The sequence below is a fragment of the Phoca vitulina genome, unplaced genomic scaffold, assembly GCF_004348235.1.
Source record: "Phoca vitulina isolate PV1807 unplaced genomic scaffold, GSC_HSeal_1.0 scaffold54, whole genome shotgun sequence".
NCBI classification, from domain to species: domain Eukaryota; kingdom Metazoa; phylum Chordata; class Mammalia; order Carnivora; family Phocidae; genus Phoca; species Phoca vitulina.
Window position 1 is genome coordinate 2182901 of NW_022589757.1, and position 15499 is coordinate 2198399.

At 48.9% G+C, this 15499-nt stretch overlaps 1 protein-coding gene and 1 pseudogene across 1 annotated transcript in view; one reads left to right on the forward strand and one right to left on the reverse strand.

The window, feature by feature from the left end:
- The window catches only part of KIF26B (kinesin family member 26B), a 444962-nt gene extending 434636 nt beyond the window's left edge, over positions 1-10326 (reverse strand). The window contains exons 1-2 of the mRNA XM_032389461.1: positions 9657-10326; positions 8446-8847 (exon numbers count right to left, since the gene is read on the reverse strand). Of these exons, the coding sequence (XP_032245352.1) occupies positions 8446-8847; positions 9657-9719 (465 nt within the window). The 5' untranslated portion in view covers positions 9720-10326. The remainder of the gene's footprint in view (positions 1-8445; positions 8848-9656) is intronic.
- Positions 10327-15093: 4767 nt separating this feature from the next.
- On the forward strand, positions 15094-15228 carry LOC116622808 (annotated as a pseudogene).
- The last annotated feature ends 271 nt before the right edge of the window (positions 15229-15499 follow it).

Here is a 15499-nt window from a genome sequence, read left to right on the forward strand (position 1 = left end):
ATGATCCACAACCATCCTCGTAAATCAGACCCACAAGAACAAAAGCCTTACCCCCTCCTGTACTCTATGTCTCAATTAACGACAGCAGCTCCTCACCATTGTGGCCAGAAATCGGGGAGAGCCCTCATCTTCCTCCTCTCCCTCTGTACCATATCCCCATGGGTTTTCTATGGACAACATCTGTCTGGTCCAAGCTGCCACCCCATTGCCACTGCACTGCCTTAGCTCAGGCCTGCACCCTCCATCACCCAGGCCATGGCCAAGGGGCCTCCTCATGCGCTCCCCAACGCCGTTCTTGAGCCCATCTTCCCTCACTGTCAGAGCAACCTGTCGTAGATGGATATCTGATCACCTCGTTCCCTTCCCAAATGCCCATCAACAGCTGCCCAAGGCCTACAGGGTCATACGAGACTCTCCAGCTGCAAGACCACTCATCCTAACCCCTGCCATCTTCCCAGTGCATTACTCACCCATGCACCAGCTGTGTTACTATGCACCCCTGAAGCTCCCCAAAGGGTACACAGTGTGCATAACCTTCTTGTGCTTCGTGTCTGCCGTTCCCTCCAGCTGGATGTTGGTGCTGTCCTGTGCTCAGTGAGCCAAACTCCCATCCACCTGCCAAAGGAGCTCTAGCCTCCCCTCTGCTCCCTGGCAGCCCACCCAGCCTGTGGTCCAGAACTTCCTACACTGCTCTCAAACTCCGGCACCTTGTCTGTCTCTAAGCTAGACTGGGAGTTGCCCCAGGGCAGGATTTTCATCTTCTTTGTTCCCTGGTTACAATGTGGCAGAGCACTGCAGCTGACACATGAGCAGGAATCAAAAATGCTTATGGGCATATGAATATGAAAGCAAAGACAGTAAATAAAATATTAACACATCCAATCCGCAGCATATTTTAAAAATACATTGTGACCAAGTGGAGTTTATCAGGGGAATGCAAGGATGGTTCATTCTTAGGAAATCAATAACAACTCACAATATTAATACATCTAAGGAGAAAAATCATATGATCATCTCCCTAAACACTGAAAACACATTTGGCAAAACGTAACACCCATTTTTTATTAAAAACACTAAATAAAATAGGAATTGATGGATACTTCCTTATTTTATAAAACTATATATACACCTCAGTCCAAAAGCCCACATCTTACTTAATGGGAAAAACTATACACATATCAACTATATCACTACCATTTAACACTGTATCTGAGGCATGAATCAATATAACAACGAAGAGAAAACCCCTAAAAGAATAAAAACAGCAAAGGAAAGGAGTAATGATATCTCTACTTGTATAAGATAAATTCTTTTGAAAATCCAAGAGTGCCAATTTTAAAAACTAATGAATACATTAATAGAATTTAATAGGTTATAAAGTTAATATATAAATATCCTCCTTATATACAATTATCAATTAGAAGAGAAGATGAAAGTGAAGAGCTCATTTATAACAGCAATAAAAGATATAATACCTAAGAGTAAATTTAACAAGAAATGCACAAATTCTATAGGAGAAAAACCTTGAAAATTGCTGAAAAGTAGACTTGTTCAAATGGAATAACATTCCACGTTCTTGGGAAAGATTCAACATCATAAAGATGCCAAATGTCCCCCAGGTTAATATATAAATTTAACATGGTCCCAGTTAAAATAGTTATTTTCTGGAGTTAGGCAAGTTGATTCTAAAGTTCATACGGGAAAACAAGAAGAATAACCAGGAAACTCCCAGAAAGGAAAGGTGCTGTTTGGGAGAGGGAGGCCTAGCCCTACCAAATATTAAAACTTACTACAAAGATTCTGTACTTAAAATAGTGTGTGGGCACCTGGGTGGCTCAGTTGGTTGGGCATCCGACTTGGTTTTGGCTCAGGTCGTGATCTCGCAGTGGTGGGACTGAGCCCAGTGGTGGTGGGACTGAGCCCAGTGGTGGTGGGACTGACTGAGCCCAGCGTTGGGCTCCACACTCAGCATGGAGTCTGCTTCCGATTCTCTCCCCACCCCCAATGCATGCACATGCACGCTCTCTCTAAATAAAGATAAAATCTAAAAAATAAAATAAAATAAAATAGCGTGGAATGGGCACATGAAGAGACAGATAAATAGCACATAGCAGAAGGTCCAGAGACAGACCCAAGTCCAACTGAAAAGTTGGTTTATGATAATGACGGTATCTCAGATCAGTGGAGGGAAGCTGGATGTTTTAATAAAGGGTCTGGTGACAACTACAGACATTTAGAAAAAGATAAAATTGATCTGTACATTTCATTATACACCAAAGTAACTTCCCAGTGGATGAGACATCTAAATATTTAAAAGGAAGCCATAGGAATACTCAAAGAAAACAGGTGAATTCCTTTGAAACCTGGAAGTGCTAGGCAGACAGCCTTTGTAACCATGACTTGAAATCCAACTTTCTTAGATGGGTTCTGGAGCAGTCCAAAGGCAGAGGTAAGCAGGATGACGGATACAAACTGATTTACTATTTTGATAAGCATTTTTTTAAGTAGTCGCCACACCCAGTGTGGAGCCCAACATGGGGCTTGAACTCAAACCCTGAGATCAAGACCTGAGCTGAGATCAAGAGTTGGATGCTTAACTGACTGAGCCACCCAGGAACCCCTTGATAAAACATTTTTTAAAGATTTTATTTATTTGAGAGAGAGAACGAGTGAGAGGCAAAGGGAGAGGGAGAAGCAGACTCCCCGCTAAGCAGGGAGCCCGACTTGGGGCTCAATCCCAGGACCCTGAGATCATGACCTGGGCCAAAGGCAGACACCTAACTGACTGAGCCACCCAAGCACACCTTGATAAATATTTTTAAAGTAATTTAGGAATACGGGTTTATTCCCTGTCCTTTGGCGCCTATGCAAATGCATTCTACGAGATTTCGGACTGGTGCACCTAAGTATGAAAGATCAGCAGGAACCCACTGAAACCGTGCTTCTTTGCCACAGTAAGACCATACAGGAGGTTTTAAAAAAGAGAGAGGGGTAAAGAAAAGATGCTACGGTCAGCCTGTGACCCAAGATAGTAAAAAGGAAATCAGTCTGTATTCCTGAAAAGAGATCAGGAACCCTGACAGACGCCAGCCAACTTGCAACCTTTGCCAGGACGAAACAGAGCTAAGTCTGGCAGCCCTACGGACCCGGTGCTGAGACGTTCCCCTGAGGAACTCTTCCCCTTAGGAGGTCAGCGCAGGGCCCCCCCACCCAACAGGTTTTCCAGAAAGGGCAGGCAACAGAGGAGTCTCAAGTGAGTGAATAGAAATATGAGGAAGTTCCTTTCCCCCCTGCATTACATTCCAGCCAAGAAAATTACTCAGCTCACCATCCTGACAACCCCACATATCCCCCCCCCAAAAGTAATGCTACCATCTGTGAGCCCAGGAAAAATAATCCTCTCTCTCTCTCTCTCAAGGTCGGGGGAGGGGGGTGGCCTCCAACTCAGGCAGTTATCCTAACAGTGACCCTCAAGGGGTTTGGCCGGGGGGAAGCTTCCTTGGATTTCTCTGTTCTTGCATCTTTACTCATGCTTCCTTTTTGTGACCTGAACCATATCAATCATTTGGAATTCTTGGGGAAAGAAATTAGGTTCATCTGCACTTTGCTGTAAGAGATCTGATGTATGGGGGACGGGGGAGGCACATCCAAGTACAGCACCCGGCACACACCAAGGCCGATAACTGCTAGCCATTTATAATCATCATCATTACCATCACCATTAGGATTAGTTGATGAATGGCACGATCTGTGATATTTATGCCAAAGAGCAACTCATGTTGCCTAAATTTTATTGACTTAATCCTTCCAAATGCTGACAAATTACTAGCCTCAGCCATTTAAAAATCACATTTCTAATGCAATAATCCTATCTGCGATGTGTGTGGAAGACATTACTACAGCCCAGGGATTTTTACAAAGTGAATTAAGTCACTATAAAAACTGACCATGTTGGTTCACAATTAAAAGTCTGGTGGAATGAAATGCCATTATTCCATAGCTTGCTAAGCCCGAAGGAATAGATTACCATTCACGTGTCTCTACTGGGAATGTTTTTAGAATCCCTAAAATGTTTCCGGAATGTTCTCATTACTGATATTATCTATTAGCTGATCTTGTATCGAAAATATTTCTGAAACAGAAAAGATTTAAATCACAAGTTCTGAAAATTACCATGTGTTCTTAAAAAGGTTTCAGATAAACGCCTCTCATAATTAATAAGCACTTAAAATGCAATATGTATTGTATCTATAAAGAATCACACCATGGCTTTTGGAGGAACTTTTCCATAGAGTTATTTTTTCATACCCGTTTTGGAGCTGGGAAAATACACACACACACACACACACACACACACACACACACACACATATTCCCCAAGTCTAGACTTACTTGGGCTCTGGCTATTTAGAGTCTACGTTTGGTGTTTTTAAACCCCTCTGACACATTCCTTTCTTTCATCTCTGTGATTCCTGGCCACCCTTCTCGGTACGGCTGGCTAATCTTCCTGATATTTCTGGGGCATAAATGGACCCAGAATACTTGACTGAGAAAAAAATCAGATAGGAATGTAGTTCTGAACCTTTTAACATAAAAGATTTTCTTGTATTGATATGGAAATGAACAGATGCCCGAGACCCTTCTGCCAACCTGAAACATTTCTGCCTACTCCAGGGAATTCCTTTGGGCTGATGTTTCTTAGGGCTTACACTGTTGATTCAAAAGTTCCGTCTCAGTTATCTGAATGATCGAGGATAGCCCCAAAATGGGAGATTTGTTCCTTGGCCCTTATTTCTGCTCAGTGCCTTGACTGTGTGTAAAACAGGAAAGATGCTCATGCCAGTGGATCTGAAACGGTTTTATATTTACACGTTGGAATGCTACCATGGGCAAAAGGACTGTGTTTACCGCAAACCCCAACACGTTACAAATCAGCATTCTTTTATCTGACCCCTTCTACTTACCAGCTCTAGAAAGACATGATATAAACCCAGTGAGTACTTTTTTTTACTGACAGAGGCAATAAAAGTCAATCCAAATGTTTTACAATCTGCCACCATGCACAGATCTTTACTCACCCAGGTAAGTTGTTATTTGAAGGGACAAACCCAGAGCATCATCAACAGGTGCATGAGGATCATAGTTGCCGTTTCTCCACTCCAGAGTCTGTTTTATTCCTCAATCTGCCTCCACTCCCTTCCTCCTTCCAGAAACCTCACACTCTATGCATGGAAAACCAAACCCATTATCACCCTTCTCCCTGAGCCACTCCCAAATATGTATCTCCTCCTGTTTCCTGCCTCAGTTAACACCAACCCTGCCAGGTGCAGTTAGGCGCAGTTACCTGACCTAGAAACCTCTGAGTCCTGCTGCTTTCTGCCCTGAAGCCTTGGTCTCCTGTGGTCACGTGACCCCCAAGAGTGCTCAAAATAGGGTGGTCACTCCTCAGGCCACCGGGGGTGACTGGCCAGACACCCCCGATGGGCTCACCAGCACTTCACCTCCCCTCCTTAACCAACTGTCCCCGAGACAAAACTGGGGGGATTCAACAGGGCTTGCTACCTACAAATGAGTGCAGGGTGAGGACTCCAATGGCTGTAGGGATATTTGGAAAATGTACTGATGAAATTAGAAACTGAAAGTGGATAATGTTTGATTAAAAAAAACCATAACTCAATAAAACATAAATCTAACAGTATCTTGGCTCGTTAATAATCATCAACGACCCCACATCTTTCTCCAAAGAAAGTTATAAATATGGACAAAAACGGATTTACTCAAGGTCACAAAATATATCAGCGGTGGAGAAAGAACTAAAACCAAATCCATCCTAAAATAATAAAAGATTCCTGGATGTGCCATTCTGCCTCTGACTTCTAAATGTCCACCTAGGAGATTTTTAACACCACCTAGAAGAGTTTAGTACTCCGTTTAAGAAAATATTTCCTAAATACTGTTAAGCATCTTAGGTGAATTACAATGATGGTTTTTGCTAATTACCCCTCAAGAACATGCCTTTTTCTTCTAGACTCTTACTCTCCAGGGCAAACTGCATGTTGGAGTCACAGTGGCATCTCTTAGTCTAATGAAACTTAACTCTTTTGGTGCCTGAGGGCTACAGAGGTCCATAGCTTGCTCATAAATCCAGCCCTGGGAAGAAGGGAGGCCTTATGTCTGAATTCTGTGGGCCTCCATCCATCCTGCTCAAGAGAACACAGCATGTGTTTCCTTAAAATATCACAGGCTTTAAAAGGGGAATGGAAATTCTACCTCATCTGAGGGTACCGATGCTTAAAAAAGGGAAAACAAAGCTGAAATTTTATTATTATTATCCTGAGAAACGTGCAGAAGATTTGTAGTTAACACTGAGGCCCCATACCTCATGACTAACAAGGAGGCGATCCAGGTCACTGTTGTTTCTGGTTAAGTCTTGCACAACCAGGCAACGGTGGTCCTGGGTGATATTGATGTGTGCCAGCAAGTGACCCCGCGCGGCCCTCCCAGTGACTGACAGCTCTCCAGCAGACATGTCTGGGTGCAGAGCACTGAGGTTCAGAGACTCCTGACCGCTTCCCCAGGTCACTTTAATTTCATCATGTAAATACAATTGGCAAATATATTGAACTGTAACACCGGGAATGGATTTTCCAGGTGCTTCCAACAAAACCCCAAATCGACTTTGTCCCATGAGTCCACAACACAGGATGGATGCATTTGAATTTCAAACATTTGTTTCTTCTTCCTATAGGTTTCCTTCCCTTCTTCCTCCGTTTGTATGAAAAGAGTAGATTTTGATTTAGTTTTGCACACAGGAGCAAACACCACCACCACCAAGCTATTTAAGAACAGGTCCTTGGGAATGTTCTAGAATGCTTTGGTAGACTGCAACTTACTAGGATTGCCACCTATCAGATAATATCTTTAAGAACCAAGGTTTTTCAAAATTTATCAGAGGGTCTAGTCTGGTTGTACCATCTCACAGTGCCCCACACTCTTCCTCTCAAGCACTTACGGCAAATGGGAACAAATTATGAATTGTACATTTTGTGGTCGTTTGTATCCCCCATTTGAATATAAGCTCCACGGGGACAAGGACTGTAGATACCTGTTATTTCGTTGCTGTGCCTAACACATGCCCTGAATGCAGCAGGAAATCAGAGACTATTAATAAATGATCAAAAGAAATGACTCACACAAATAAATGTGTGAGTGAAGCAGTGTTAAATTGGAGAATATAGAATGCAAGTATAAAATAAGCTTTTAGATTTCCTGAGATTGTTCTTGGGGGAGTCTGGACAGATTTATTATCAAACTACAAAAATGGCACACTGACAACAATCCACAAGTTAATTATTCTTCAGATAAATTCGGGATTCATAAAACCAATTCTCTGGGTGGTAATTTTCCACATGTAAAATTTTTACAACTTCTGTGGGTATTTGTTTAATTTAACCCTTTCATACGAAAACACTGATGTGTGTTAATTTGGATAAGCAGATGAGGCAAGCAGACGCAGTCACCGTTAAATTTCACGACTCAAAATCACAGTATTTCGTTTCAAAAGTCACAGAAATATAAATCAGAAAATGTCACTGAGCAGTGTCAGAAACCCCCACAGCTATGCACTGTTTTCTCGATATTTCTCTCTAACCACTGATAAAAACTCTCTGAAGTGGAAGAGTAAATATTATCATTTGATAGTACTTGGACCCAACAGTGCAAATACAATTGCATTGTGTTACACTCTGGGGTCCCGCACACACCACGCCGCAGCGTTGCCATGGAGGAGCGAATGTGCTCGGAGCTGAGCCGGCCGCGAGGCAGCCCCGCTCCCAGGCGCCCCCACCCCTAATCTTCCGCGGGCAGACACGCGGAATGTTAGGGGGGACGTGCCAGCATTCGAGTATGAGTTTCTGTTTTTGTCATCCTGGGAACGAAGGCCCACGAACAGGCCATGGGAAACGCCAAGCCCAAAGTATCGGCTAGCTTTCACCACTCCCACGGGCCTGTTCGGAAGGATCACGGGTGGCGGTGGGGAGGAGACCCTAAGGCGCCGGCCGGCAGTGCCCGCGCGAGGCAGAAAGGAAGCCCCCACGAGCAGGTGCCGGTTGTCCCCCCGCCTGCCGCACCGCAAAGGTTGGCGGCGCGCGGGCAGAGGCTCTCCGGGGAGGGCGCCCTGCGCAGGTCCAACAGCAGGTCCCGGCGGGTGCGGGGAGCACAGCGAGCTGTTAGGAGTAGAGGGCAGCGGCACCGATGAGCTGGGGCGTACCCAGTGGGCGGAGAGGCCTGGGCGCACCTCCCGGCTCTGTGCCCCGGGGCGGCCTGGCGAGCGAGAGGCGCGGGCTCGCCCCCCGGGGCCCCTCCGGCCGCCGCCCGCCCCGGCCTCCCCCCCCCGCACCCCCACGTTCCGAGGCCGCCCTCCCGCCTGCCCCCGCGCGAGCTCACCTTGCCGGGGAACGGCCCCGGGAGGAGCAGCTTCAGCGCCTGCCTCTTCAGCTCCACCAGGCGGGCGTTGCAGTTCTCGCACCAGACGCCGCGGTCCGAGCCGGGGGAGGAGCCGCCGCCGCTTCCCGAGCCCGGGGAGCCGGTGCCGAAGCCCGGCGAGCCGCCCAGGGAGCCCGGCGAGCTGGTGCCGATGCCCGGGGAGGTGGGGCCCGGGGAGCCGGTAAAGGAGCTCGGGGACGAGGTGCCCGAGCCGGGGGACGGGGTTCCCGACGAGCCGAGCGCAGAACCCGCGCCCTCGGGGGTGGGCCGGCTGCCGGCGCGCGACTCCTCGTACGCTTTCCGGTACCAGCTCTCGGGGGAGAAGGGCCCCGCGGGCTTGGTGGGAGAGCAGACTTCATTCACCTGCGGGGGAGACGTGCAGAGTCAAGGGCAGCAGGGCTGCGGGTTCCCGCGCCCCGGGGCCGGACCGGGCTGGGGGCGCCCTCCTGTCGGCCCGGGATCTGCGCGCCCCCGAGGGCCGGGCCGAGCGCCAAGGGGCGCGCGTTCGGGACCTCTCCGAGCCCTGCGGCCGAATCTGCTTCCATCTGCCCCGTTAATCGTCCTTAAGTGGGTCCCGGCCTCCCGGGCGCCGGCGGATTCCTCCTCGGGTCGGGAGGAGAGGGCTCGCCCAGGGGCTTCCCATGGTTTCTGCAGGGGGAACCCATACAGTCAGCGCCCCGCGCTTTTGAATCCGACACCCATCCCAGAAAAAGCCCAGGTTCAAGATCCTGGGAGACGGGCTGGGGGGGGGCGGGGGGGGGGCATCCGGGTTTTCATTCATTCGGGGTACGGCCCTCCGGATCCTGAAGGTAAATGGAAGGCTCCCCGCGCTCCAGGGCAATGATCCCGAGGAACGGCAGAGAATTCATGTACACTCCCCCCCATTCGGCTTAACTCTGCCTGGAAGCGCACGAATGCCGCAAAAGTTAGGGGTGCGGGGACCGCCAGGAACGCGAGGACTGGGAAAATTCCGAGGGCCAGGCGAGTGTGCCGGCATCCTCGCCCGCGGACCCGCCTCGGTGCGCGCACGCCCAGCTCGCCCGGCCGGGGCGCCTCTGCAGCGGCAGGAGAGCTCGCGGCCGCCCTGCGGGGCCGCACGGCGCCGGGAAAGGGGGACCCCGGCCGAGGAGGCTCTGGTCAAGCGCCTCCGCATTGTACCCGTCACAACTTACCCCGTATTTCTTGCCCCTGCTGGAGACCGCCAGCCTCTCTTTATTCCCGGCTACCGAATTCATGGTGGCTTTTCCAGAGGAGAGTGTCTAAATGTTCCAGCAACGCTACATCCAAAAGGTCTTCCAACCCTGAAGGGTCCCCCCGTTGTCGGGGGCTGCCTCTTGGCCCTCAAGTCAAGGTTTCTTAATGGGGGGGGGGGGGGAGTGAAGAATCAAAGCAAATGGAGCCCAGAAGTAATAGCACTAATTTGCAGAACGGGTTGGAGTGGCTGGTTTATTCTTCTCTTCAAATAATGCTTTTCTCATCCTCTTCTGCCTCCTCCAGTCACACGTTCTCTTTTCACGGTCACATCCAGATAATTGGCATTTTCCTCAGCCAAGTGGGTCCGTTTTCCTCCACGAGGGAAGCGAGGAGGGCAGCCGGGCACACGCAGCTGCAGGGGAAGGTGGGCGAGCCCTCGCCGCGCCTCGCCTCCCGCCCGCGAGCCGGCGGTGGGAACTTGCCTCCTTCACGGAGCTCGGTAACTGAGTTCAAAGAAATTCTCCCAAAATATAAAGATCCAGACTCGGGGAGGAGCCTCGGCGCGTCGCGGAGCCAATATCCGCCGGCCCGCTCGGCCTGACAGTCGCGCGAGGGCAGGGAGAGGCGGCTCGGCGTGGCCCGGGCGCCGCCGCGGTCAGCGCGCGCGTGTGCGCCCGGGCACAGCGCGGAGCCTGAAGAACAGCCGCCCCGCCGCCCGGGAGCCCGCCGCCTGGCTGCCGCCGCCGCGCCGGCCGGGATCCATTTTATGTTGCGGCGCGCCCGCCTGACAGTGCGAGGCGAGCGCCGGGGGGCGGGGGTCGTAAATCTCGCCGGTTGCGGGGAAGTTCCTGGAGAGTGGCCCGTGGCCGGGGCCCTAATGAAACGCCACTGCGCGAGCCTGACGCGGAGGGGCAGCGCCGAGCGAAAGGGCTGGACAGAAATGCGCCCAAGCCTCCCCGCCCCCAAGTTCTTTCTCTTCCTGGCAAGGCTTGCAGTTCTGCCTTTGAAACGCCGTGTAAAAGGGACTGAGTCACAAACAAGTCCACAAACATGCCGGGTCCTCCCCCCGCCCTTTGTTCTCCTAGACCTGCCCTGCAAACCTTCTCTGGAATTGCCCTACCAATCCCCAGCCGGCCGGGGACGGTGGGGACAGGGGAAACGGGAGGGACGAGGGGGGGTGACGGGGGGGCGGACACCCACCCAGCCACAGCCAGAGGACCTGGGGGCCTTCGACCCCCTCCCCGCGAGCCCCAAGCTGCGACGTGCCGAGCCGCCCAGGGCTGGCCCAGGTGAGCCCGGGATCAGGCTGGCCGCCACCGGGCAGGGGAAACTGAGGGATTCGCCGCGGTGCACAAGCGCAGCGCGGGCCGCGCGGGCCTGGAAAGGGGGTGTGTGCGGGCTGACCTCGCCTCGCCGCTCCGGGATCGGTCCCCTCGGCACCCCTCCTTCCCTTTCTTCCCGCACCTGGGGCCCGCGGAGCCCCGGGAGCACCCGGCCACCGCCCCCTGTCCGATCCCCCGCCACCCCCGGCGCAGCGCCGGGGAGTGCAGGAAACCGGCATATGCCAGGCTCCACACGTGGCTGCTCCGGGGTGTCATTTTTCATCTCCCGGGAGGACATTTCTTCTGGTGAGCCTGCAGGTCTGTTTTGTTGTGACCTTTAATTAACACCCCGCCAGACGCCTGGAGAAGGACCGGCCCAGTGCGGGGATCACGTGAGGTGTAATGGCATCTCCGCGCCCGGAGGCACCCGCCTGGGGGTGGGCGAGGGCGCAAAAGACTTTTGGGGCTTTCCAGTCGCTGGCTTCCTTCTGAGATAGGGAGGGGGCAGGAAGACAACCTTCTGAGGGTGCTGAAACCCTGGGGCAACGCCCCTCCCGCTTTGCTCGGGGAAAATTCCTTCTGTGCCTCCCTCCCACTGCCATCTACCCACCCCACCCCACCCCCTCGCCGCAGCCCCGGCGTGGGAAGATTTCACAGGCACCAAAGCGAGGTAAGAAGGTCAAAATGAAGATGTTGACAGCAGTGTGGAAGTTTCCATTACGTTCCAGCTTCCAATTTAAAAGCGATCACATCGAGAGAGGACCTGAGGGGGGCAGGTACGCCTCCAGGCGGCCCACCGCAGCTCCCAGCCACATCTGTATTCCGCGGGGGTGCGACGGGAGACGGCCTCGCCATTAGCTCGGCGCCGCGCAACAGCAGAGTGCGGCCTCCTGAAATGCACCAGCGGGTGAAGCCGCGGCGGGTGGGGGTGGTGGGGAGGTGGGGTGTCCAAGGTGAACTGTTGCGGAGCTGCGAGATCCACCTTGAAGACGGAGGAGACCAGAGCTGGTCTGCTTTGCATCCCCAAGTAGCTGGGTCCCCAAAGCGTGTTTGGTGGGCTCGGAGCGCCCTCTGTTGATCACAGTCTATACCCGGAGGCCCCGCCAGAGAGTTCGGTTCGAGGCTTTTAAAAAGTGGACGTGGGGCGCCGGGGTGGCTGAGTCGTTAAGCGTCTGCCTTCGGCTCAGGTCATGATCCCAGGATCCTGGGATCGAGCCCCGCGTCGGGCTCCCCACTCTGCGGGAAGCCTGTTTCTCCCTCTCCCATTCCCCCTGCTTATGTTCCCTCTCGCGCTGTGTCTCTCTCTGTCAAATAAATAAAATCTTTAAAAAAAAAAAAAGTGGACGTAACATTTACACACAGTGAAATGCACAGATCTTAAGGGTACAGATCTGTGAATTTTGGTAAATCTAGGCTCCTGGATAAGCCACCACCTCAGTCAAGGTATAAATGTCCGTTCCTGCACAGAGTTCTCCCCTGCCTCTTCCTAGACCATCCCCACCCCTCGCACACAGCCCCTGCTCTAATTTCCATCACCATCTATTAGTTTTGTCTGATCTTGAACTTTTTATTCGTTGACTCCAGGCGGTATGCATTCTTTTGTGTTTGGCTTCTGTCGCTTAATATAAAGTTTCTGAGCTTCATGTTGTTGGGTACAGGTCTGTATTCAGCCTGTACTCTGTTTTTCATTCCTGCCTCTCCTGCCTTCTTCTCTTTGTTAACTGAATATTTGGGGGGATTCCGCTTTCATCTCTCTACTGGCCTCTGAGCTCTAATGATTATAATGTGCATCTTTAATTTATCATGGGCCACTTGGAGTTAACACTGTGCCATTTCACCTAAAATGTAAGAAACTTGCAAGAGTAAATTCCATTATACCTCCCTCTTTGTGCTACTTGGATAAATTTTATATCTACCTACATTAGAAAACCCACAATACAATCTTATCAATTTTATTTTAAACAACCTGTTGTCTTTTAGTGAAACTAGAAAGTTTTAAATATAGTTTTTTCTATGTACCCAGTTTTGCCATTTCTGGGACTCTTCATTTTTTTCCCTATTGAGCCAACTTTCCAACTGGGTCATTTCCCTTCAGACTGTAGGATGCCCTTTAGCATGTCTTGTACTGAGGGTCTCCTGGCAACAAATTCTCTCAGCTTCTGCTTGTCTGAAAATGTTTGTGTTTTTTTTTCATATTCTGTGTTTGAAGAATAGTTTAACTGGATGTAGAATTCTTGGTTGACAGTTATTTTTCTTCCAGCTTTTTAAAGATGTTAATCATTGCCTCCTGGCCTTTTTTGCTTTTTTTTTTTTTTTTTTTGAATTTTTTTTCTTTTTTTTTTTTTTTAAGAGAGAGGGAACAAGGGGAGGAAAGGCAGAGAGAACAGGAGAGAGAGACTCTCAAGCAGACTCTCACTGAGTGTGGAGCCTAGCTTGATCTCAGGACCCTGAGACCATGACCTGAGCCAAAATCAAGATTTGGACACTTAACTGACTGAGCCACCCAGGCCCCCCAGCCTTTTTCGCCTCTGATTGGAGATCAACAGTAATTCTATAGGAATTCCTCCTGTGTGTAATATGTCCTTTTTCTCTGGATGCTCTGAAGATTTTCCCTTTACCATTAATTCTCAACAATTTGACTCTGATGCTCCTAGATGTGGTTCTCTTTGTACTTATCCTGCTTAAGGTTTGCTGAATTTCTAGGACGTATAAGTTAATCTAGAAATTTTTCACCAAATTTGGGGTCATTTCAGCCATTTTTTATTCAAATTACTTTCTGCCCCATTCTCTCTTTCCTCCCCTTCTGGGAGTCCAATTACATGCATATTATTATACTACTTGAAATGTCTCATAAGTTACCGAGGTGGTTCTATTTATTAACATTATCCTTACCCCTCAGTTCTTCAATCTGGATAATTTCTGTCAATCCTTTATTAAGTTCACCAAGCACTGCTTCTGCTATCTCCACTCTCTGTTAAGAATATCCAGTAAATTCTTTATTTTAGATATTGTAATTTTTAATACATGCCTACATACATACATAGTTTCCATTTATCTGCTTCTTTTTCCTTTAAATCCTTGAACACAATCATGAGAGCAGCTTTAAATTTCTTGTCTGCTAATTCCAACATCTGGCTCATTTGGGGGTCACTTTCTATGAACTGATTTTTCTCTTGACTCTGAATCCCATCTTCCTGTTTCTTTTCATATCCGATATCCAATAAAATTTAACTGCATGCTGAATATGGTGGACATTACATCATAGAGATGCTAGATTCTATTATCTTCCTTTAAAGAGTATTGATTTTGTTCTACAATAGGCAGTTAAGCTAGTTATGGATCACTTTAAACTTGTTAGCAACTTGACTTTATTCTTTGTTAGACCAGATCTATGTCAGCTGTGGCTTATTATCTAAGAAAAATTACTTGGTCCTGAGACTTGTTCTTTACCCCTAAAGTGGGGCACTTCTGGGATTTCAGTAAAAAGCCCAAAGTGTTTGCCAGACCCTCTCACTTGGGACCTACAGTCCATGCTCTGCTCCCCTCAGTGATGGCAGCTGAAATCAATTCTTCCAGCTTCTAGATGCTGCTTTCCTCTGACTTCCTGTAGCTCTCCCATGTATACAAAATTCAAAAATAGCAGCCAAGGACTTGGGGAAATTGCAGATTTTAGGGCTGCCTCTCTCCTTTCCAAGATTCTCCTTCTCCCTTTCCAGTGACAGCCCTTAACTCCACCAGGTAATGCCTCACACCAGAAAGACTGGCTCTCTCCTTAAGTTATAGCCACTGTGCCCAGCATACTGGAACAGACCCATATAATCCTTCTTTCAGGGACTGAACCCTTGACTCCCCTCTGCCACTGCCTACTTCTGGCCACTCTCCCGGGCCTTTAAATAGGCTTTTTGTTGTTGTTATCCAGCTTGTAATTGTTTTCTTTGGGGAATTCAATTGTATATAAAGTATTCCCCAGTTTTAGTCTTAATGGTGGCTTTTTCAAGTCTACCTTAGGTTTTTAGAATTCCTGTCGTTTCAAGGGTTTTTATTTTGTGAATTAGCAGCCTAAAAAGTTAGTCTTTAAAGACTCTAACTATATATTGCTTCTCAGCCTTTTGGCTAAGATCAAGTGTTAAGAGTCTAACTATATTTTCCGTTGGACTGAAGGTTCTAATGATGCAACCAGACCCTTCACTGATAGATAGATAGACAAATCTAACTATATCGATTTCTTACCTTTTCACATTCGAGGACATTAACAGCATTACTTCAAAAACACACATGCACCTTATTTTATGAATGAAGAAATTACATACTGGCTTCTAAAAGCTGAGCACTTCTCTAAACACCAATCCATTTATTCCATTGATAAGCCTGGGTGAAACAATATCTCCCTGTTACATCCACGGTACAAAGTGCAAAAACACTAAGGTCTATTACTTGGCTAAGAATGAAATTCTTATTCCATATTCCTTGTTGCTTAATTATTAAGTGGACGTAACTTC